Below are 22825 nucleotides of genomic sequence, written 5' to 3' on the forward strand. Positions count from 1 at the left end.
GAGTTTGCCCAGTTCCTTCGCTTTTGGTGCGGTTTCCTTAACGGAGATAGGAAGAAGTTGATCCCAAAGCTCCCCCGCGCCCAGCCCGGGGTTAACACTGACAGTCTGGTGACTCCTCTAGCCCTTCCCACACACCCTTCTCTCTTCCACTTTCTCAGTAGTGGTCCCCCAAGTTTCCAGAACTTCATTCCGCGGCCTCGGTCCTCAGCCCAGGGCCCAGCCGTCCCAGCGGAGGCGGACCCTGCACTTTGATCCATCGTGGAGAGTCCGGGTAGTGGATCTCCTTGGCTGCTGAGGTGCAGAAGGCGCAGACGTCCCGGCAACACTGTCAGTCCCGCAAGCATCTCCAAACTTCTTGCGGCCGGAGAGCCCCCTCCGCTCGGCGCGGGGAGGCGGCCCGCCCTGCTGGCACCGCACCGGGGATCGGCGGTCCTCGCCTCGCCCAAGGGAGCGGAGGCCGAGGCCGCGCTCACATGAAAGGTCAGGCACCAGGCACCCCGGATGCTGGTGCAAACCCCAAATCCGCCAGGCCTGACCCGCTCGGAGGCCCTGAGCGGAACGGGGTGCCTGCGGCGCCACGCCCTCGGACGCCACCCTGCAGGCTTGGGCGGGCCCGGGGCCGTCCTGAGCTGGGGGCTCGCGGGGTAATGAGATGCTAATGAGGTGCGAATAAAGCGTCCCGGGGCGCCGCGCCCAGCGCCGCAGCCCACGCCCCGCGGGACTCCGGGCCCGGCACACCCGGCATCCCCGCTGGCCCGTGCGCCTCCTCTACTGCCCTCCCTCCACTCCCCTTCCTCCGCCTCCGCCCTCCCACCGCCCTCCCAGGCTCGTCAGCCCGCAGGAAGCGGCCCCTCCCGGTCCCGAACTGCACGGTAAGTCGCCCAGCGGCGCCAGCGGTGCGACCCCTGGCGGGCCCGGGCCGGGGTTGGGGGCCGAGCTGGGCCGGGCTGGGGTTGGCAGCGCTTCCGGGGCAATGTGGCCCCGCGCGCGAGCACCACGCCTGGCCCGGCCTGGCGGGGCGGGCCGGGCCGGTACTGCCCTTTGCCCTTAGCCTCTCTGCAGTCTTCCCGGTCCGAAGCCGGGTGCCTCGGCCTCGCCGCCAGCGGCTCAGCTCTCCATCCTGCGCCCCTCGCCCATCCTTTGTCCTGGCCTTTCCAGGCTGGATCGCCCCTTCCTCCCCTTCTGCGGAGGACTTCCTCTTTCCACTCCGACCCCCACCCCAAGAGGGGCCTGTGAGCGCCCTCGGGTTCCTCGCCCTCGTCCTGGAAACTGAGGCGCGTGGCTTTAGTCTGCTGCCGTGGCGCAGCTGGCGTGGTGGTGGTGGTGGGGGACACGCGGGGCAGCTGGGGGAGGACAGCTTGGAGAGGAGTGCGGAGGGGGCTCAGCTCACACGCACCTGCCCCACCCCACCCCCGTGCTGCCACCCGTGTCTGCCATCTCTGCCTGTGCCTGCGTGAGAAAGTTCTTCCATCAGCCTTCAACTTGTGTAGCGGCCGGAGCGGGAGGACAGAGGGGACAAAGCAGGCCTTGTCTTGGGAGATTCCTGGGAGTGTACTCCCGAGCGCCCAGGGGATGAGGGCGAGGGCCGGCAGTCGGCTGTGGTGGGGGGAACCTGGGAGGGGTGAGCCTGGTTGCCAGACCCTGCCTCATCTCCCCAAGAACCCCTGGAGCGCAGACAGGATGGCAGGGGGAAGTGCTTTTTGACCACAGTGAGTCAGAAATAGACTCAGGGGCCCATCACAGACAGTCACAACATCCTCAGGCTGATGTGAGGGGTGTGGGTGGTGGCAAGTGGAACTGAGGCAGGCTGAAACTCCCCCTCCCCCCGTGTCAGGAAGCACACTGAGGAGGACACTTTGGCCCTGAGCAGGCGGGCATTGCCCCCAAACCAGCCTGGCACCTGGGGCTGAGGTGGCTAGTATTGTGTGCCCAACAGCCAGGGCTGCTGATTTTAGGAGGGTGCCTGCATGCATGCAAAGGAAACCTTTGTGTGTGGCCTGCCTTTGTGTCTGAAACCCCCTCCCCCCAAGCCCAGTTTCCAGGGCCTGGGAGGGTCTTGGTCTAGCTTTGAGATCCTTGGACCCTGGGGTGGCTGGGCTGGAGGCTCCCACAGCTTCCCATGCGCCCTGTGTGCCCTGCTGTTTTTTCATTCCCAAGTTTGGCAAATTTCACTTGGGGTGGATGGGATAGCAGCTGTCCCTGGAACAGATCCAGGCAGGGGCGAGGGCTGGGAAGGAGGAGCAGAGCCAGTTGGGGGGTGGGCCCGGGGCTCCCTTGGGGCAGCAGCCTGCTCCCCCCTCTTCCCCCTCCTCCTGTCTCCATCCTCCTCCTCTTCTCTTCCTGCTTTCTCTCCAGCAGCTGCCGGCCTCAGCTCAGCAGCTCCCCTCCTGGGGAGCCCAGGCAGCGGCTGCAGCCGCAAGACCGCCATGGCTTCACCTACTTCCAGCAACCCTGCGCACGCTCACTTTGAGAGCTTCCTGCAGGCCCAGCTGTGCAGAGACGTCTTGAGCAGCTTCCAGGGGCTCTGTGAGGCCCTGGGGCTGGAGCCTGGTGGGGGGCTGCCCCTGTACCACAAGATCAAAGCACAGCTCAACTACTGGAGTGCCAAGTCGCTGTGGGCCAAGCTGGACAAGCGAGCAGGCCAGCCCGTCTACCAGCAGGGCCGGGCCTGCCCCAACACCAAGGTGGATGCTCGGGGCGGGGGGCTGGAGCCCTGGGAGCGGGGTGGCTGGGAGGAGGGAGGTGGGACACCACACCTGCCCGGCCCTACCCTGTCTGTCCACAGTGCCTGGTCGTGGGTGCTGGACCTTGCGGGCTGCGGGCCGCTGTGGAGCTGGCGATGCTGGGGGCCCGCGTGGTGCTGGTGGAAAAGCGCACGACATTTTCTCGCCACAACGTGCTCCACCTCTGGCCCTTCACCATCCACGACCTCCGGGCCCTCGGCGCCAAGAAGTTCTATGGGCGCTTCTGCACCGGCACCCTGGACCACATCAGTGAGCACCTGCTGGTGACCTGGAGGGGCGGGCTCCTAGAGGCTCCCAGCCAAGGGGCAGAGTGGACGAGATGTACCTCGGCCATGTGCCCTTGAAGACTCAGACTCCTCATCTATGAAATGGGCAGTGGGACGGACTGATCTCTTCTTCGGCTCTGACCAGACACACCCTGGTACCTAGGGAGGCTAGAACAGCCCTGGGATCCTTGTTCCTTCCTAACATTGGCTTTCTTCCAGGCATCCGGCAGCTTCAGCTGCTTCTGCTGAAAGTGGCATTGCTGCTGGGGGTGGAAATTCACTGGGGTGTCGCTTTCACGGGCCTCCAGCCCCCGCCCAGGAAGGGTGAGTACACTGGGTTCCTGGGAGCCCCCAGCCACTTAGGGGGCCCTGGCCAGTGGGTGATAAAGGGCAGAACTGGGAGGCAGCTACTGGAGCCTCCTTTTGCAGCTATGTGGCCTTGAGCAAACCACTCAGAGCCTCATTCTGCGCCAGGCACAATGGACACAGCATTTCTTTCCTTGCCTGCCTTCCGTGGCTGCTGGGAAGGTGTAGCCATAGACACCGTGTCACTGTTTTCTGAAGCACAGAACGGTTTACACATTTAATTATTTCCCTGGCTTGTCCTGGAAGTGCAGGAGCCCTCTGACTTCGCTGCCTTGTGCCTCTCATACCCTCTGCTCCAGGGTGTGGCTGGCGAGCCCAGCTCCAGCCCAGCCCCCCAGCCCAGCTGAGCAACTATGAATTTGATGTCCTCATCTCAGCTGCAGGAGGCAAATTCGTCCCTGAAGGTGAGTGAGCTCTTGCCCAAAAGACGCCAGCCTTGCGGGCTCCCCCTGGGACTTTTGAGGCAGTTACTCCCACCGACTTCCCACTGACTTCGCACCTGCTCCCCCCCCCCCCCCAGGCTTCACGGTGCGAGAAATGCGTGGCAAACTGGCCATCGGCATCACGGCCAACTTTGTGAATGGGCGCACAGTGGAGGAGACGCAGGTGCCTGAGATCAGCGGCGTGGCCAGGATCTACAACCAGAGCTTCTTCCAGAGCTTGCTCAAAGCCACAGGTCAGGCCCCTCTCACTGGCTTTCCCTGCTCCTGCCTGCCTGTGTGCTGGCTGGCTGCTGTCTCTCCCTGCACCTGTCCTCAGTGCAAGGAATCCCACGCTTCCCCATCTTCATGTTGCTGGCAGCAAAGAGAAAAACAAAAACAAAAACAAAAACAAAAAAACACCCTGGCCCCCAGGGATTCAGCAGCCATAGCCCCACTTGGCCACCAGCAAGGCAAAACCCTAGAAACGTCTCACAACAAACGGCTTGTCCAGCCGTTTTGCTTTGTGTTCCTTTATGCTTTTGTATAAAAGTGATATAAATTGAAACTGGAAGTGGCATTAGAAGATGCCCTGTGTCTCCTTGGGCCTCCTGCTGCCGTGCGCCCACCTGGGCCAGGTCTCCCAGCAGCCACCACTACCAAGCTTTCCTTTTTGCTCCAAGCCTTTAGGCCTCCTAGGCCTGGTGCTTTGTGCCATCAGGACTCAGTGAGGCCAGGCCTTGACAGGGGTGTTTGAAGAGGTGATGGCTGCACCACCAGGAGGAGACCCAGTGCCTGTCCCCTGCTCTGTCTACGCAGGCATTGATCTGGAGAATATCGTGTACTACAAAGATGACACCCACTACTTTGTGATGACAGCCAAGAAGCAGTGCCTGCTGCGGCTGGGGGTGCTGCGCCAGGTGGGCTGGGGTGGTGGGCCCTGGGAGGGAGAGGCCAGGCCTGGACATGCTCTGTCTCTGGGGGCGGGAGGACCCCATCCTCGCCTGCCTCTGCCCTGGCGTTAACTCCACCCGTACAAGCTCTTCTTCCGATCCCATGGTCTTCACACCAGCCACGGTACTACAGCTGGGAGGTCCGTGAGAGCTGGGAGTCTGGTCTCTCCATTCCTGCTGACTGCTCCTTCCCAGTGCCTACAAGAGCACCTAGTATGTAGTAAGCACCCCCTGTGTATTTGCTGAGTACCTGAACTAGCTGAGTGCTACTGTGGAGAGGTTACTTTGCGTTAATTCTCTGATTGCTCAGGGCAAGGGGATGTCAGGAAATGACCATGGCCTTCACGGGCAGAGGCAGAGCTGAGCCCCCGGCCTCAGGGTGAGTGCTGAGCAAAGGGCTTGAGCTCGGAAGGCAGGCCGTTGGCATCCTAGTCTCAGCTCAGCCTTCACCCACTGCATCCCCTGGGGCAGCCCCTTCCCTTTTCGGGGCCCTTGCGTGTACATCTTCTGCACCCAACCGGACGGGGCTGGCCGAGTGACTGTCTTCCGGGAGGGCTCAGAGGTTCTGATCTGTTGGCTACGTAGGACTGGCCGGAGACCGATCGGCTGCTGGGCAGTGCCAATGTGGCGCCCGAGGCTCTGCAGCGCTTTGCCCGGGCAGCTGCCGACTTCGCCACCCACGGCAAGCTCGGGAAACTGGAGTTTGCCAAGGATGCGCGTGGGCAACCTGACGTCTCTGCCTTCGACTTCACAAGCATGATGCGAGCAGAGAGTTCTGCTCGTGTGCAAGAGAAGCACGGTGCCCGTCTGCTGCTGGGACTGGTGGGGGACTGCCTGGTGGAGGTGAGCGCTCCAGCAGGCACAGGACTCTCATCCTTGGCAGAGGAAGGAGGAATGGAAGCTTGCTTGTTGAGAGGAGGAGCTGAAGGCGGCTTGATGGAGATGGAGGCCAGGCGCTGCCTGGTGTAGGGCGGGGACTGTTTTGCACTGACCTTGGAGGGGAGGAGCGCCTTTAGGCTTGGGATGCCCTGGGTGGAATCTCACTGAGCTGTTTGTCTTTGTCCAACCCTGTAGCCCTTCTGGCCCCTGGGCACTGGAGTGGCTCGGGGCTTCCTGGCAGCCCTGGATGCAGGCTGGATGGTGAAGCGGTGGGCAGAAGGCGCTGGGCCCCTGGAGGTGCTAGCTGAGCGGTGAGGCCGAGTTGAGGGGTACGGGCAGCAGGGGGACACGCGGCAAGTGTCGGAAAGGGGCAGGCCGTGCCGGGTGAGCAGCTGGGGTATGGGCTGAGGGAGTAAGAGGCAGGCCTGGCGGATCTGGAGGGGTGGGTGCTGACGGGGGCCTTCCCTCTCTCCCCTGCCGGCGCCCCACCCCTCAGTGAGAGCTTGTACCAGCTTCTGTCACAGACGTCCCCAGACAACATGCACCGCAACGTGGCGCAGTATGGGCTGGACCCAGCCACCCGCTACCCCAACCTGAACCTCCAGGCTGTGACCCCCAATCAGGTCAGACCCCTCCCTTGCCCCCCAGCACCCACAATAGGCTTCCCAGGTCAGGACCCCCTCGGAGGGAGTTGTACCCCAGGCAGACCCTTGCCCCTGGAGGCCTTGAGATCTGACAGGGCCTGCCTTAGGTACGAGACCTGTACGACGTGGCCGCCAAGGAGCCCGTGCAGAGGAAGAGTGACAAGATAGATACAGGGAAGCCCGCCACTGGTGAGCATGCCACCCTCTGAGGGGACGTTCCTTGGGTGGGGGCCTTCCGGGGGGCCAGAGGGGTGGTGGGGCATGGAGCAGCGGCCGTTTGCCAGCTTTGTGTCGGTGCATCTCAGAGTTTGAATGACCGCCACAGCAGCAGCAGTGCCGAGTGGCAGCCGTGGGGCGCTGTTCTCGGATGTTCTGCCAACCCCAGGCCTGCCTTGCTCCCTCTGGTTCACAGCCTGCTGCCCTCATGGGGCTTTAGTCATTCCCCCACTTTCTTCCCAAATGATTTTTTAAATGAGAGAATTGGAGAGAAAAAAAAAATGTTTTTGACAGCACCAGGGTGGTGTCCCAGAGAGGGGGCAGGAGCATCCCTGATTCCACCTCTCATGCAGACCCTGTTCCCCCACCCTGCAATGGGGTGTGAGCCACAGGGAACAGAGGCCTTGGGCAAGCCCAGCCTTCTCTTCTAGGGGCGGCAGACACCCAGGAGGAGCTGCTCCGCTGGTGCCAGGAGCAGACGGCTGGGTACCCGGGAGTCCATGTCACAGACCTGTCTTCTTCCTGGGCAGATGGGCTAGCCCTGTGTGCCCTGGTGCATCGGCTGCGGCCCGACCTGCTGTGAGCTGGGGTTGGGCACGGGGGTCCCTGGCAGGCCATGCTTCCCTGTTCACAGTAAGGGGATCACAATGGAGGAGTTAGGACGCCCAGTTGAGTCCCAGCTCCACACTTCTGTCCCAGTGTCTTTGCCACCCCTGAGACAGTGTCCCTGCCTGCACGCCCACACAGCTGGGTCTTGAGAATCCAGTGCACTCAGAAAGGGGCAAGCTCTGAGTGGTGGAGGCCCCAGGGCCACAGCGGTTGGCGGGTTGGGGTTGCAGAGAGAACCGCCACATCCTGTCACCCTTGCCTCTCTCCAGCCCTACCTGCCATCCTTCCTGTCCTCCGTGGGGCCAGGTTCTTGTCTCTCATTGGCTCCTCTCCAACACCCCCTAGGGAACCATCTGAGCTGCAGGGGGTGGGGGCCGTGGAAGCAGCTGCCAGGGCATTGAAGGTGGCAGAGCATGAGCTGGGCATCGCGCCGATGTTACCTGCACAGGCTGTGGTGGCAGGGAGCGACCCGCTGGGCCTCATCGCCTACCTCAGCCACTTCCACAGTGCCTTCAAGAACATGACCCCTAGACCAGGTGAACCGGAAGGTAGGGAGTGTGTGGGGGGTGTGAGTGGAGAGGCATCCTTCCAGGCTGGAGAGTGGCTGTGCAGGGGTGCAGCAGCGGCCCCGCATTTACCCTGACACCCCAGCTCTCCTTGCAGGCCCCGCCAGCCAAACCTCTCCAGGAACCCCCAACGCCGTGCTCTTCCTTGGCAAGCTCCAGAGGACGCTGCAGCGGACCCGGGCTAAGGTGGAAGAGAGCGGGCGGGGTTGGGGCCAGGGGGTGTGTGCCCAGCGGAGGTGCCCAGGGTGACAATGAGGTAGCCATTCAGAGTGAGGGCAGGGGTGGACCGGGGGCTTAAAGCTGCATGCTCAGATCTGCAGGACTTGTTGCAGGAAAACGGGGAGGACGCCGGTGGCAAGAAGCCTCGCTTGACGGTAAATGCAGCCGGGACTGCACAGCCCCCTACTGTTACCCTTCCCTGTGTCCTGCTCCCCACCCCAGGCCCCACAGCCCATCAGCCTGTCTCCCTGCCTGGCCTCACTCCCTTTCCATTCTATGATCTGCACACATCCGCTCCACTTCCCTGCGGCCTCTCAGCCTGAGCATTTACCTCTGCAGGTAGAGGCTGAGACCCCAAAGACTGAGGAAGCACCTGTCCCAGAGCCCAGTGTGCCCCTGACACCCCCATCCCCACAGCCGGAGGTGAGAGCCAGGGCTCTGTCTGCAGGCAGAGGCCCGGGCCCGGGGAGGACAGGGAGCGGATGTTTCAGGGGAAGGAGGAACTTTGCAGGTGCCCTAGCTCTGGCTGACCCTGTCCTGGGGTCCCTGCAGGCCGATGCAGGGGACCTGTGTGCACTTTGTGGGGAACGTCTCTACGTCCTGGAGCGCCTCTGTGCTGATGGCCGCTTCTTCCACCGAAGCTGCTTCCGCTGTCATAGCTGTGAAGCCACACTGTGGCCAGGCAGCTACGCGCAGCACCCCGAAGACAGTAAGTGGGCCTGGGAACCTCTCCAGGGACTTGGGGGACAAGGAATGTGAGGGAGGGGAAGAGGGTGCTAGGCACAAGATGAAAACTGGCTCAAGATGGCTCAGGGTCTTCTGTCCCACCCTGCGCTTCAGATGGGCACTTAAGGAACCAGGAGGCTTTAGTTCACCTGCACACCCCCTGTCCTGGTGCTGCCTTCCCTGTTTAAACTTGAGTATCTTGGCACTGGGCTCCCCATACATGATGCCTCCTCCCCCTCCCCCTCCCCCTTCCAGAACATTTCTACTGCCTCCAGCACCTGCCCCAGCCAGACCGCAAAGAGGACATCATGGACGGGGACTCTGAGACTCTGGTAAAAACTGACAGTGCGCGGTGGTTGGGGTGGTGGAGAGATCAGGAAGGAGGGGAAGGGGCTCTCCAGCCAGACTTTGCCGGCAGTAGCAGAATGCTGCCCTCTGCTGGAATGTAGACTCAGGGCAGGACTGTAGTTTTACTGCCGTATCCCCAAGCATCTAAGCCTTGGAGGCAAGTGAATGAATGCCAGGGTCTGCATGTGCTCCAGACGGGTAGCCTCAACCCAGACCGCATGGTGCCTTTTCAGGAACTCCCTGCAGCCGGTGAGAACAGCACACCACCAGGCCCCTCAGCTCCCGCAGCCCCACAGGAGGGGCCCAGGCAGCCTACCCGTCGGCTGATCCGCCTCTCCAGCTCAGAACGCCAGCGGCTGTCATCACTTAACCTCACCCCTGACCAGGAAGTAGAAGCTCCCCCCAAACCTCCCCGCAGCTGCGCTGCCTTGGCCCGCCAGGCCCTGGAGGGCAGCTTTGTGGGGTGGGGGATACCAGCCCAGAGCCCTGAAGGTAACTGCTCTGACCTGGAGTGGGGAGGGGCTGGTAGTAGTGGGGCTCCTGCAGGGGGCTCTGGGGGAACGCCCAGTGGGGGTCCTGAGGATCCCAGGCCATGTCTGCCTCTCCTCTGCTCAGTTCTCGTGGCCATGGAGAAGGAGGAAGAGAGTCCCTCCTCCAGCGAAGAGGAAGAGGAGGAAGAGGAAGAGCCTATTGACTCAGACTTGGAGCAAGTGAGTGGGAGGAACCTAGCTGCCTGTTCTGTCCGAGCCAGGACCCGGGACCCCAGCTGAAAGCCACCCCCTGTGCCCTCCTTTGGGCCCCTGCAGAGTCTTCTCACGCAGTCTTTGATGTCTCAGCCTCCATCTTTCCGACCAGACCTTATCCACTTTCCACCCTTCTAAGCAGAGCTCCCCTAACTCGTATCCACCGGGGGATCATTCGTGCCCTGTCCCTTATCGGCCTGACCCTCCCATAGGCCTTGATGACCTTGGCCAAAACCTCGGGCACCATGAACAAGTACCCAACGTGGCGCCGGACGCTACTGCGCCGTGCTAAGGAGGAGGAGATGAAGAGGTTCTGCAAGGCTCAGGTGAGGCCCGGGGGTCCCAGAAGTTCGGAAGGGGTCCAAGTCCTGAGATGGCAATCAGTTCCTTAAGTGCTTTATTCTAGAGCAATCCAGACTCCTGGGCCTCCTCTTTTGTACCCTGCAGGCTGTGCAGCGGCGACTAAATGAGATCGAGGCTTCTCTGAGGGAGCTGGAGGCCGAGGGCGTGCGGCTGGAGCTGGCCCTGAGGAGCCAGCACAGTGAGTGAAAGCAGACAAGGGACAGGCTGGGACGCCCCTCTGCTTCCAGCAGCGTCCAGCCCCTAGCCATCCCTCAGCCCCCTGGGCTGGGGCCCACCGCCACACCTGCAGCATTTTTTGGTCCTTGGACCCTGTCGCCCCTAAGTCTGACGCCCGTGAGCCCGGCTGGAGGCTTCCTAACCACCGGCCCCTCTTCCTTCTTCCCAGGCACCCCAGAACAGCAGAAGAAACTGTGGTTAGAACAGCTGCTACAGCTTGTTCAGAAGAAGAACAGCCTGGTGGCGGAGGAGGCGGAGCTCATGATCACGTAGGGAGTGGGGCACGTGGGGCACGCGGGAGGGATGGGGGCGTGGCGAGCCAGGCCCCGCCCTGTGGGCAGCCTGGACAGCTGTGCCTCCCCCCGTTCCTGACCTCCACAGGGTGCAGGAGCTGAACCTGGAGGAGAAACAGTGGCAGCTGGACCAGGAGCTGCGGGGCTACATGAACCGGGAAGGTAGGCGTGATGTGGCGAGCGGTGGACAGATGGCAGGGCCGGTGCTGAACAAGCCTGGGGATCTCAGGCACGGGGCCGAGCCACAGGAAACCCGTGGGTGGTGCTCCAAAGCCCCCACTCTCCCTTTAATCCAGTCAGGGCCACACAGTTGGCTTCTCTGCAGGATTTCCTCCCGAAGAGCTGCTGCTGCTCAGTGCTAGGAACGCGCTGGTGCCGAGCAACCTCCGAATCTCAGAGAGGAGGGAGCCAGGCGCGGCTGCAGACATCAGCCAGGATGGGGCTGGGTGCTGCCTCTCCCGTCCCCCTTCTCTCCTCAGAAACCCTGAAGACTGCTGCTGACCGGCAGGCCGAGGACCAGGTCCTGAAGAAGCTGGTGGACGTGGTGAACCAGCGGGACGCCCTCATCCGCTTCCAGGAGGAACGCCGGCTCAGCGAGCTGGCATCCGGGACAGGGGCCCAGGGCTAGACGAGGACGGGCTCCCCGCCTGCTTCCCAACAAGGCCGACGACCTCGGCCCAGCCAGGACCGCATCCTCCCTGCCCGGCTGGGCTGCCTGCGAGAAAGCTGCACTGTTTTCAATAAAAATGTGTCTGCCACAAACAGGGCTTGCCTTGCCTGCAGGTGAGAGGCCGGCGCCAGATGGGCGTGTAGGAGCCTGACGGGCTCCCCTGTGTGAGTCATGCCGAGCGCTGGCTCCCATCGCGACCTCCACCAGAAAGAGGGGAGAGCCACTCAAGTGTGAAACTTTATTGGTCCTTCACTCCATTCCCCTCCTGCAGCCCCAGGAGTGGAGCTGCCTCAAGCTCCGGGCCCAGGTCCTGGGCCTCCCTTGCCCTTCCCAGCACGTGCTGGAGCTCAGCCTGGGCCCTGCATAAGCCTTTGGCCTCCTGAATGTGGAAGAGGTAGATCACGCCCGCCCCCAGCACCAGTCCTACGTTGGGGGTCCAGAGCAGGACGGCCACTTCTCTGGCCCCGTCTCTTGCCGCCAGGGCACACAGCAATGCCAGGAGAAGCAGCCCCACACCGATCACGTAGCTGGCAAAGGCAGCCCACCAGCGAGCTTGGGCCATGCCCTGCCCCAGCTCTGTCCAGGCCTCCCTCAGCACACTGACCAGCGGCGACCTCTCTGCTGGTCCTAGGACGAGGAGGGCAGAGGAGGGGAGAGTGGAGGGGCTGTCCTGAGGAGCGCAAGCGCCACGGCACAGGGGAAGGGGGACTCACCAGGGGTGGGGCTGGGGTTCTGCTGCGGAGGGCTGTGCCTCACACACAGAGTGGCCATCAGGGCCTCGTGATCCGAGAGGGGGCTGCCGTTGTGAGGGTCATGGCCCGTGGTGGTTCTGAAAGTCTTGCAGGAGATGCAGAGCCCAGGAACCGCCTAGGCAAAGTCGGGGTCGCAGATTCGCTTAGGTGGGAGGGCCTCTCTTCAGAGAACCGGCTCCCAGCTCTATCCCACTCTCCCCAAGCTGCTGACAGAGGAAGAGACCAGCAGGTGAAGGCCCGGGGGAGCAGGTGCCTGACCTTGTAGAGCACGTAGTCGATGCGAATGCCACAGGGAAAGAGCTTCAGGTCCTGCTGGCTGACGTAGCAGTTCCCAGGTACCATGGTGCAGCCTTCTTCAGAGCCCTAGGGGAACACAGGGCGCATGCCAAGATCGGGGGTGAGGGGAGGGTGGGGAATGGGGAGTAGGTGGGAAAACAGCTTCTCACCTGGAAGTCCTGGGCTTCAAGGTAGGCATCAAACAGCCCTGTCCATTCCTTCAGCAGGCGACAGCCCAGGTCTTTCGGATGCATGTTGAGGTCCCCACACAGCAAAACCACGTCTGCCTTCTTGGACGTGTGGCTGGGGGAGCCGGGTTGGTGAGGCAGGAATTCGTCTCTCCCCGCTTCTGGAGAGTGGGGCCCCGGCCACCCATCAGCCCCTGCGCCCCACCCCGCTTCCCCTGTCAAGCCCAGGCTCACACACTGGATGAAATGGGCCAGTTCCCAAGCTTGGGCCACACGATGTGCGAGGTAGATGTCTTTCTGTCGACTGTACTCGGCATGCAGCTGAGCGGGATGGAGGAGAGGACCCCCGGTAAGCTGAGGGTCCCGGGGGCAGGTCTAATGCAAACTCTGTCACCTGGCACAGTGCTTATGATAAAGAATGGGTGACCCCTGCCCACTGCTGTCTTAAGAGACCCTGCCCCAACACCTCACCCCAGGCAGCACGGCTGGAGGAGCCCTGTCTCTCCATCCCAGCCCTGAGCACTGCGGGCTTCACTCACGTGGGTCACGTAGGCATTGACCACCAGTCCGCTCAGATGGAGCACCAGCAGCCCCACGGCCTTCCCACAGAACCAGTCTCCGTGGTGGATCTGCAGGGGCGGGGGGAGGCAGCAACTCAGGGCCCTGCCACCCTCTTCCTGCCCACCCCCTGCAGCCCTAGCAGGTGCGGAAGGGAGGCAGAAGAGGCCCAAGGCCTGGCGTACCATGTAGGGGTAGCCATTGAGGGTGTAGACGTGCTGAGTGGTGTCCTGGATTGGGTGTTTGGAGAAGACGCAGAGGCCACTGCCAATGATTCCGCTGAAAGCCAAGCCCTGCTTAATAACCGGAGAAGTGGGGAGGGAAATACCCGGTCCTTCCCTTCCCTTCCCTTGCCCGCCAGCTCGGAGCACCTCCTTTTTCCTCCTGCTGCTTCTGAGACCAGTCCCACAACAAGAGGATGACAAGGCGGCAAATAAGCCTGCGATAGGCGGAAGAGATAGGATCTCTCCAGGTTATCTTCTGCTCCCAGGAGCCGCAGAGAGAGAGGGAGGAAGCCAGTGGGCAGGCTGAGGACAGGGCTGGCACAGCCAGGTGCCTCCTGGTCGGAGGGCAGGCCCCTCACCTCCGGAAGTAGTGCGCGGCTGGGTAGGTGGGTGACAGCTTCTGTTTCAGGTACTGGAAGTCCTGCTCGCTCCACACCTGGGAGGAGGGCAGACGATGGCTGCCTGCGCCCCCAGCTGCCCTCCTCCCCGCCGGGTTCCGCGCCCACCGCGGCCGCACAAGCCCACCTCCTGCAGCAGGGCCAGATCGAAACTCTCCAAGTTCAGAAAGTCCCCGAGGCGCGTCAGGCGGGCGGCCCGGTGCTTGCTCAGGTAGGGGATGCCCCTGAGGAGGAGACGGGGGCTGCTGGCACCATCGGAGCTGGGGCCGGGGGCCGGCTCGGGATCGCCCTGCACCACCCCCCACCTCCCCCGGCCCTCGGGCGGCAGAGTCGAGGCCCGGCGGTGAGAAGGCCTCGCTCCCCGGGCTGCGTGGGTGCGGGTGGAAAGCCGGGACCTCACCCCCACCCCCGCCCCGGCTGCACTCCGCGGGCGCACTCACCAGTAGTTGAGGTTGAAGACCCTCAGTCGTAGCGAGAAGTTGGGCTTCATGGCGGGGACGCTCCGACGACGCCGGCCGGCTCCGACTCCCAGCGACGCCGCGCGGCGGGGGCGAGCGGGCCGCACCTCCTACCGGGCGGTGCGCGCCGGTGGGCGGCCCCGCCTCCGCGCTCCCCGGGACGCCGCGGCCCCCGCGACCCAGCGGCGCAAGCGCCCGCCAGACTCCCGCGCGCTGGCCCAGATCCCGCAGCCCGCCAGCCTGGAAAGGCGATCGGCTGCGAAACCTAGGCGCTCACTGGCCGGCGACGGCGTTGGGGTTCCCGAGACGGCGCCCGAGCAGGCGTCCCCACGCTCCAGGGCCCGGAAGCCCGCCTCCCGCCCCGCCGTCCGCGCGCTCCAGCCTGGCGCTCACTGCTGCCTCAGCAACAGGCGCAAAGTTGAGGCGAGGGCCCGCCCACCCTTGGCCCCGCCCTCGGCCCAGCCTCCTGCGGGCGTCGGGGGCGGGGCCGCGCGGTTGCCGTAGCGACACGCTGTGTTTGCGCGCTGCCGGGCAGTGCCCGAGCGCAGCCATGGCCAGCCAGCAGCCGGGGAAGCCCGGAGATACCGGGTGCGTCTCGAAGTCGCCGCCCGAAGGGCCGCTGCAGGTGAAAGTGGTGGGGCTGTTCAAAAGCTCCAGCTTTCAGATTGCGAAAAGCGCTGCTGAGGTAACCGCGAGGAGCCCCGCGTGCGCGCGGCCTCGCCGCTTCCGGGTCTCGGCGGCGCGCGCTGCGCCTGGCGCGGGCAGGGGGCGCAGGGGACGGGGCCGGCCCGTCGGGGGCTGAGGGCGCTGTCCGCGGGAGCCCGAGGAGCGTGTAGGGCACAGATGCGAGTCCCGAGCGGCCGCTGGAGTTCGAAGGAAGGGCTGAGCGACGGAAGCATAAAGAATTGCAGGGGAATCTTCTCCATACCCGCACATTTGATTCCCTGTGGTGTTTAATTGAATCGTAGATTTTAAAATTCCCTCAGAATGATGGGGGGAAGTGGTATCGTATAACCACATGGATTTTTTTACAAATTCTCTCCGTGACTGATTTCTGAAAGTCAGTCAAGAAAGGTTCTTTCCTCCAAGATTTTTTTTTTTAAATACTATTTAAAAAATTTTTTTTAGGGACAGGCATTTATTTGGCTTGGCGGTTGACCGCTGTGGACGCCCACATCCCATATCCCAGCTTCCTGCTAATGGTGTGTCCTGGGAGGCGGCAGGTGCTCAAGAGCGTGGGACGCTGCCTGCCCCGTGGGAGGCTGATTGAGCTCCCAAGTCCTGGCTTCTTGGACGTTTGGAGAGTGAACCAGAGGCTGGCAGTGCTTTCTGTTTGGGCGGGACTGGGACCCAGGCACTCCTCGGATAGGGATGTGGGTGTCCAGCTGCTGGTTGGCCAGTCACAGTTCTGAGGTTATTGTGGCAGTCACTGGATTCCATTCGAATTAGAGGCTTCACACGTTTCTTTTAATAAATGGTTCACAAGTGTTTTTGAGAGTTCATTGCAAACATGCAGAAAGGAGAACCCTTGGAGAAATCACAAGAATTTGCCCAGGTCTGTCAGGCTGCAGCACACCAACCTGAAAACCAGATGTGTGCCATTCAGCCAGTCTCTGGGGTTTGCTCCAGCAAAGTTATCCACACCAAGCTTCTGCCAGAACCTCAGGGCCCCCAGAACCATGCCTGAGGCACACGTGCGTCTTCCCTGCTGGTACTGCCCAACAGAATGTTCCCAGATAGACTTTCTCATGAAATCCATGCCACCTTGCCTGTTTAACAGAGTTAAAGAAAAGTGTCTAATTTTATCAAATCAGGAAATAACTAATTTGCAAAATAGGTAAAGTTTACATTGAGATGAAGAAAGCAATCCAAAGTCTGTGAACAAAGACACGGATCATCAAAAGAAGTAGACGTTATGGACTGTTGGATGGGCACATGGGTTTGACAATGGTCTTATGGCCAAAGTTGTATTTAATGAGTTTGAGGGAGTCTTCGCTCCTTTTCTGAAGGCACGTGTTTTCTCTGCCTGCTCCACAATGTAGAGAAAGTATTGGCAAATCCTTTAACTGAGAGCCATAGTAAATATATTCGGTGTTTTGGGCCATAAAGTCTTGGGCCATAAAGTCTCAGTCACAATCATTCAGCTTTGTTCCTGTGTTCCAAAAGCAGAAATAGAAGTGTAAATGAATGGCAGAGTGTCAATAAAACTTTATTATGGATATACTTGGTGTGTTATTTTTACTTAACATGAAATGTGATTCTTCTTTTAACTTTTATCAATTGTTTAAACATTTAAAGATATTTTTCACTTTCAGGTCTTATAAAAATAGGCAGTGGACCAGGCCTAGAGGCCACAGTTCACCATTCGCTGCTGTAGATGACTCTAAGTCAAGAAAAGAATATCTTTACTGTATTGAACATTCTAATTTCCCCTTTCTTCAGTTTTTGCCTACTGTATCTCTGTTCAGCTATAAAGACATGCTAGTGTATAGTTAGGTATTTTTTAAACAGGATGATTTTTTTAAAAAAAGATTTATTTATTTGAAAGGCAGAGAGTTGCAAAGATGGAGAGAGAGATGGGGAGAGAGATATCTTTTATGCTCTGCCTCACTTCCCAAATGGCTACAAAATCCAGGGCTGGGCCAGGCCAAAGCCAGGAGCCCAGGATTCCATCCAGGTCTTCCATGTGGGTAGCATGGGCCCGAGTACTTGGGCCATCCTCTGATGCTTTCCCAGGTACATTAGCAGGGAGCTGAATCAGAAGTGGAGCAGCTAAGACTTGAACTGGGGCTCTTTTATGAGATGTCCATGTCAAAGGCCATGGCTTAACCTGCTGTGCCACAATACTGCCATCCCCCTTGCTTTACAGAAAAGCAAAATAACTAAGAACTAGAACCAGAACTTTTTTTGTCAGGGATTGCTAACCAGTAAGTAATTTCTGATTTGTATGGATAAAAGAATGTATGTTAAATTAAGACATACTCAATATCTAAACCTAAACGTTTTTTTTAAAGATTTATTTTATTTATTTGAAAGAGTTACAGAGAGAGGTAGAGGCAGAGAGAGGTCTTCCATCCACTAGTTCACTCCCCAGATGACCACAATGGCTGGAGCTGCGCTGATCTGAAGCCAGGAGCTTCTTCCAGGTCTCCCACATGAATGCAGGGGCCCAAGGACTTGGGCCATCTTCTACTGCTTTCCCAGGCCATAGCAGAGAGCTGGGTTGGAAGAGGAGCAGCCGGGACTAGAACCAGCGCCCATATGGGATGCCAGTGCTTCAGGCCAGGGCTTTAACTCACTGTGCCACAGTGCCAGCCCCAACCTAAACATTTTTAGTATTATCTTTTTCCTAAGAGATAAAACCACAGCAGTATCTTTTCAGTCATTTGTCATGCGTCAGTGAACTAAAGGAATAAGATTTATTTATTCTAGTTACAATGAAGATATCTGTGGATCCAGTAGGTTAACAATAGCAAGAGTTTAATGTAGGGAAGAACTTACACTATAAAAACATAGCTGATCCCCAAACTATTGGTATAAACTCATTTATTTGTTCATCCATTTATTCATTTGCTATGTATGGAGCGTTCACTCTGTGCCAGGTGTGATGGCAGGTGTGCATATAGGCTGACTAAAACCTAGTCTTTGCTCTGAAGACACTTACTCTCTAGAGGTCAGAGACAAACAAGCCAGAGGCCCCAGTGTGGTCTGGCGAGTGACTTGCAAGGAAGCACAGAGCCCTGGGGACAGGCCAGGAGCATCTCCATCAGCCAGTGTGCCCTGGGTGTGTGTTGTATGAAACTTCTAAGAGCCTGTAAAAATTGGAGGAAATGATTGCAACATTACAAGAGAACCCACTCTAAAGTAACTGTTCCATTTTGAAACCTAGAGTCTGAAGAATAATTACCCAGCCAAATTTGAAGATCCTATAATAGTTCCGCTTCAAGAATTTGCTTGGGATCAGTATCTACACGAGAAAAAACGGGTAAAAGATCCTTGGGGTGCGGGGGATACTGACAACTAGCAGCTTTGTCTGAATTTGTCTATGCATTGCTTTAGAAAGACTGCAGGAGGTAACTCTCATGCAACTAGGTTTTTATTTCTCTAAATTATGTACTTTTCCTAAATTATTTCAATCATTTTCCTGGGCTGTTTTTTTAAGAGTAAAATATTTGCAGGATTTTTATTACAAAGGTAACTTTTAATCTCTCAGTGGGGGTTACCTGTGAGGAGGGTTACCCCTCTGCCTGCCCGTCACCCACTCTTTGTGGCACTGGAGCAGTTGGTGGTGTATGTCACAGCCACAGAAGGGGCTGTTGCCCGGAGGAACTCTGATGACAGGTGCCAAGCTTGTCCTAGTTGACACTTCTCTAACAGTGAACTTGGATAGCCAAACCCTTAGGGCTGGCAGGGCCTGTTCAGGGTGATAGCATGGTTTCCTCTAGGGTGCAGTTGGCCAGCACTGCCTGGGGTGTGTGATAAGGAGAATGTGAAGGTGGCCTCTGGCTCCGAGGGTGGAATGGGGTATGCCTCCTGCTTGTCATTCCTGGCCTGGTCTCAGAGAGGGTCCTGGGGCTGGTTTCCCTGCCCTACCCTTCTTCATTCCCCCAGCCAGCCAGGGCAGTTTCCATTGTGAGTGCTTGGTTGCACAAGAATGGCCTTTGGTACTGATAGTGTGGCTTTGTGAGACTGCTTCCCTATCCACTCAGTCACATGAATGGTGCAAGACTGAGTCAAGAATACCATTTGTTGAGGCTCCTACTTTCACAGCCATAAAATGTTTTCACACTTACAGTGTTTTTAATATGCTGGACACTTTTAATCATATACATACACACACAGAGATACACACATACTTCAGAAAGGTGCATCAAAAAAATTGTGGAAAAGGGATTAAAAGAAATTGTGAATTTTCTATGAACTTTTTTGAAGGTCCTGTGTGTGTGTGTGTTGTGTTTTCTAATCATATAACAACTAGGGGAACCAGTGGCCTTGGTTTGCCTGGGACTGATGGGTTTGCTGGGATGTGGGCATTTTATTGCTAAAACTAGGGCAATCCTAGGCAAACTGGGACAGTTGGTCACCCTAACATAAAACAGTATTTTTTTCTTTTTTAATCAATCATCAGACTTATCATACTGCCCAGCAGTATCATGTTGTCCACCTAGAGGAACGACCACAGTCTCACAGTGTGTACCCACCCCTGTGGCTCGTATTCTTAAAGAAGGCTGAGAGTCCATCCCATTTCCCTCCCTTTGCGGCCTGGGTTCCTGTGAGGTTTCCAGTTCTTCCCTACTGCCTGTCTCCTGAGTCTTGAATGAGGCTGTGTCATTGTCATTGCATCTTTCCATTATTCCTCGGGCTTCTCTTCCCTGTCCCCTTTCATCGCCCGGATAATTAACACCTTTCAGAGACCGTTTTTTGGTAGTTCTTCAACGTACTCATTGCATCTTGGTTACACGGAGCTTCTCAGCACGTTCGGTCTCTGGGCCTTACTTCGGTAGGCCTGGCTGGCCTCATGCTGCAGCAGAACCTACGGCCACTCTAAGGGGCTTTGGGGAACGTAGCATCATACCTGTTGGTACTGGAGAGCCCAGGAAACCCTCGGGTCCACACCACAGGTGAGGGGGCCTCCTTAGTACAGCAGAGACAGAGCATCTGCAGCCCTGGGGAAAGTGTGCTTTCTGACTGCATGTCTTCATCAGGCTAACGGAAATGCCTACAACCTAAGTTGTTCTGCCATTTTTAAAAAACTTCGGGGTCCTATAAAATAAAACACGGGTCCGTGTTAAACACCCCAGGGAGTGCTGGCACCTGGATTTCCTCAGTGGTTTACAGCTCAGTGTGAACTCTAGTCTCTGCCAGGAAGCAGATGTCAGTAAGGGGATGAGCAGCAAGCACCAGGGTATTAAGTCTCCCGAGTAACGAACAAGTTGGCAGATTGAAGGCTCGCCGTGCCCCTAACTGATTTTTCTCCAAATGCAGGCTCCAGACCAGCAGCATCCTGGGATGCTGTGAGAAATGCTGATTCCCAGGCCCCAGACCCAGCAAATCAGGGGGTCTTGGAAATCTGTGATTTCTTTCTAAATATTTATTTATTTATTTAATGGAAAGAGTTACAGAGAGAGAGAGAGACAGAGAGAGAGAGAGAGAGAGAGCACGCGCTTCTGTCTGCTGGTTCACTCCCAAAATGGCTACACCAGCTGGTGCTAGTCCAGGCTGAAACCAAGGTCTCCCACATGGGTGCAGGGGCCCAGGTACTAGGGCCATCTTCTGCTGTTTTCCCAGGCACATTAACAGAGAGCTGGATCAGAAGTGGAGCAGCCAGGGCTCAACTCAGCGTCCATACACCATGCTGGCATTGCAGGCAGTGGCTTAACCTGTGCTACAGCACCAGCCCTGATTTTTTTTTTTTTTTTAAGATTTGTTTATCTGAAAGGCAGGCAGAGTGACAGAGTGAAAGGGAGAGGCAGAGAGAGCAAGATATTCCATCTGCTGGTTCATTCTTCTAATGTCTGAAATGGTTTGGGTTAGGCCAGGCCAAATCCAGGAGCCACAAACTCTAGGTCTCCCATATGGGTGGGAGAGGCCCATGTACTTGGGCCATCTTCTGCTACCCTTCCAGGCGGGTTAGCAGGGAACTGGATTGGAAATAGAGTAGCCAGGACTCAAACCAGTGATTATATGGAATGCCAATCACATGGGAGACCAGCATTGCAGGCAGCAGCTTAATCTGCTGTGCCACAATGCCAGACCCCACACAATGAGTTTAATAGCCAGATTGCCATCTATCTTCTACAATTGTAACATTTGGAAATTATTTATTTTACTTCTTTGAAAGGCAGAGAGACAGGGAGAGCTCTTCTGTCTGCTGGTTTACTCCCCCAAAACTCCAAACAACCAGGGCTGGGCAAGGCTGAAACCAGAAGCCAGGAACTCCATCCAGGTCTCTCATGTGGGTGGCAAGTACTTGAGCCATCACCTTCTGCCTGCCAGGCACTTGAACCCAAGCATTGTGATATGGGATATAGGCATCTCAAGAAGTATCTTAACCTCTAGGCTAAATACCTGCCCACAATTGTAGCATTTTTAAGAGTACTTTTTTCAAAAAAAGATTTATTTATTTATAGAAAGGCAGAGGTAGAGAAAGAGAGAAGTCTTCCATCCACTGGTTCACTCCCCAAATGGCCACAGTGACCAGAGTTGGGCTGATCCAAAGCCAGGAGCTTCTTCCAGGTCCTTACACGGGTGCAGGGGCCCAAGGATCTGGGCCATCCTTCATTGTTTTCCCAGGCCATAGCAGAGAGCTGGATCAGAAGTGGAGCAGCCAAGACTCAAACTAACGCCCATATGGGATGCCAGCACTGCAGCCTTATCCACTATGCCACAGTGCCACCCCAAGAGTATGTTTTATAAAATTCTGTACTTAAACTGATGGCAGATTCTTAAAAATGTTATTAAATAGTTTTTGAGCAAAATTCTGAAAGATGGTAAAAATACATTTTTTAAAAGATTGAACCCTAGAGCTAAATTTGATTCTCAAATTGAACCTAGGCTCTTGGTTTGTGGATTTAGCAAGTTTTTCAGTTCTTTAACCCTCTCATCACTTTTTCTCCTATTGTCCTTTTCCTTTATAGGAACTCAAGGGTAAAACCTGGGAATATTCTGCCTTAGTGATGTGTTTTATTAACGACCAGCTCCTGGGCGGTGCGTGTGATCTGCAGAAATGGGCCCAGAAGATGTGGGACATCGTTGATGTTAAGCCGCCTGCACTTTACGATGCACTGACTCTGGATTATTCCACTCAATTCTTAAGAGATACCAAGGCAAGTTGCATTAATTTTTAAAGATAAATAGTGGCTTTTTTGATCATTTGTATTGATTTAGCATTAATTGTTGATAACCTAACAAAAGGGATTTAAAAGTGTAGGAGACTAGATTTTAAGGCCTCTGACCTTAATATGACCCAGCGTGGTGAGATTTGACTTGGTGGTGTGAATAGCTAGTGTCCTTGTCCTAACATTGCTGCTCCCCATTAGAGGTTTATTTGCATGAACTCTGCATTTTATTTTTTTAAGATTTATTTATTATTTATTTGAAAGGGAGAGAGATGGAGAGAGAGAGAAAGAGAATTTTCCATCTGCTGGTTCACTCCCCAAATGGCCAGAACTGGGCCAGACTGAAGCCAGGAAGCAGGGGCTTCTAATGGGTCTCCCACGTGGGTGCAGAGGCCCAAGCACTTGGGCCATTTTCCACTGCTTTCCTTGGTGCATTAGCAGGGAGCTGGATCAGAAGTGGAGCAGCCAGAGGCTTAACTTACACTATAGCACCTGCCCTGAACTCTCCATTTGAAAATAGAAAGACCAGGGACAGAGCTGTGGCGCGGTGGGTGAAAGCATCCCGACGCTGGTTTGAGTCCTGGCTGCTCCACTTCCGATCCAGCTCCCTGATAATGTACCTGGGAAAGCAGCAGAAGATGGTCCAAGTCCTTGGACCCCTGCACCCATGTGGGAGACCTGGAAGAAGCTCCTGGCTCCTGGTTTCAGATCGGCTCAACTCTGACCATTTCAGCCATTTGGAGAGTGAATCAGCAGGTGGAAGACGCTCTCTCTTTCTCTCTACCTCTACCTCTACCTCTACCCTTTCAAATAAAATAAATCTTTAAAAAAATTAGAAAGACCACCCCACCCCTTCAGAGACAGTCAAATCCATCATTTATCCATATGTAGTG

At 57.2% G+C, this 22825-nt stretch overlaps 3 protein-coding genes across 8 annotated transcripts in view; 2 read left to right on the plus strand and 1 right to left on the minus strand.

Annotated features, from left to right (window-relative positions):
- Positions 1-317: 317 nt before the first annotated feature.
- On the plus strand, positions 318-11332 carry MICAL1 (microtubule associated monooxygenase, calponin and LIM domain containing 1). Of its 3 annotated transcripts, none has more exons than XM_051854441.2 (25): positions 318-872; positions 2356-2684; positions 2786-2993; positions 3230-3334; positions 3676-3780; positions 3897-4052; positions 4615-4715; positions 5334-5591; positions 5823-5938; positions 6124-6250; positions 6379-6460; positions 6919-7066; positions 7442-7644; positions 7760-7848; positions 7995-8036; positions 8221-8304; positions 8434-8590; positions 8863-8939; positions 9189-9447; positions 9571-9665; positions 9911-10024; positions 10146-10239; positions 10447-10546; positions 10659-10732; positions 11050-11332. In XM_051854441.2, the coding sequence occupies exons 2-25, from the start codon at positions 2427-2429 to the stop codon at positions 11196-11198; spliced, it is 3201 nt and encodes a 1066-aa protein (XP_051710401.1). In that variant the 5' UTR covers positions 318-872; positions 2356-2426; the 3' UTR covers positions 11199-11332. The 3 variants fall into 3 exon arrangements, with proteins under 3 accessions (XP_051710401.1, XP_051710402.1, XP_051710403.1); XM_051854442.2 differs by having other exon boundaries at positions 2359-2684; XM_051854443.2 differs by having other exon boundaries at positions 320-872; positions 7442-7632.
- Positions 11333-11464: 132 nt separating this feature from the next.
- On the minus strand, positions 11465-14444 carry SMPD2 (sphingomyelin phosphodiesterase 2). Its single transcript, XM_002714893.5, has 10 exons — positions 14077-14444; positions 13764-13860; positions 13598-13674; positions 13200-13293; positions 12996-13085; positions 12695-12777; positions 12439-12571; positions 12251-12355; positions 11954-12107; positions 11465-11867 (listed from the first exon to the last, which is right to left on the minus strand). The coding sequence occupies exons 1-10, from the start codon at positions 14124-14126 to the stop codon at positions 11479-11481; spliced, it is 1272 nt and encodes a 423-aa protein (XP_002714939.1). The 5' UTR covers positions 14127-14444; the 3' UTR covers positions 11465-11478.
- A 52-nt stretch (positions 14445-14496) lies between these two features.
- PPIL6 (peptidylprolyl isomerase like 6) overlaps positions 14497-22825 on the plus strand; it is a 38463-nt gene continuing 30134 nt past the window's right edge. Inside the window, exons 1-3 of one of the 4 annotated variants that reach the window (XM_002714890.5) lie at positions 14497-14779; positions 17984-18079; positions 21732-21920. In XM_002714890.5, coding sequence (XP_002714936.1) covers positions 14645-14779; positions 17984-18079; positions 21732-21920 — 420 coding nt within the window. In that variant the 5' untranslated portion in view covers positions 14497-14644. The remainder of the gene's footprint in view (positions 14780-17983; positions 18080-21731; positions 21921-22825) is intronic. The other 3 variants (XM_008263356.4, XM_008263357.4, XM_070073712.1) reach the window with 3 other exon arrangements.

The sequence above is a fragment of the Oryctolagus cuniculus genome, chromosome 5 (assembly GCF_964237555.1).
Source record: "Oryctolagus cuniculus chromosome 5, mOryCun1.1, whole genome shotgun sequence".
NCBI lineage: Eukaryota > Metazoa > Chordata > Mammalia > Lagomorpha > Leporidae > Oryctolagus > Oryctolagus cuniculus.

Coding starts and splice junctions, on each gene's coding strand:
- SMPD2 (XM_002714893.5), bottom strand. CDS start 14,126: ATGAAGCCCAACTTCTCGCTACGACTGAGGGTCTTCAACCTCAACTAC. Junction 13,086..13,199: donor TCAATGGCTACCCCTACATG/GTACGCCAGGCC, acceptor CCGCCCCTGCAG/ATCCACCACGGAGACTGGTT. Junction 12,572..12,694: donor GAACTGGCCCATTTCATCCA/GTGTGTGAGCCT, acceptor CGGCTCCCCCAG/CCACACGTCCAAGAAGGCAG.
- MICAL1 (XM_051854441.2), top strand. CDS start 2,427: ATGGCTTCACCTACTTCCAGCAACCCTGCGCACGCTCACTTTGAGAGC. Junction 9,448..9,570: donor ACCAGCCCAGAGCCCTGAAG/GTAACTGCTCTG, acceptor TCCTCTGCTCAG/TTCTCGTGGCCATGGAGAAG. Junction 10,733..11,049: donor GGGCTACATGAACCGGGAAG/GTAGGCGTGATG, acceptor TTCTCTCCTCAG/AAACCCTGAAGACTGCTGCT.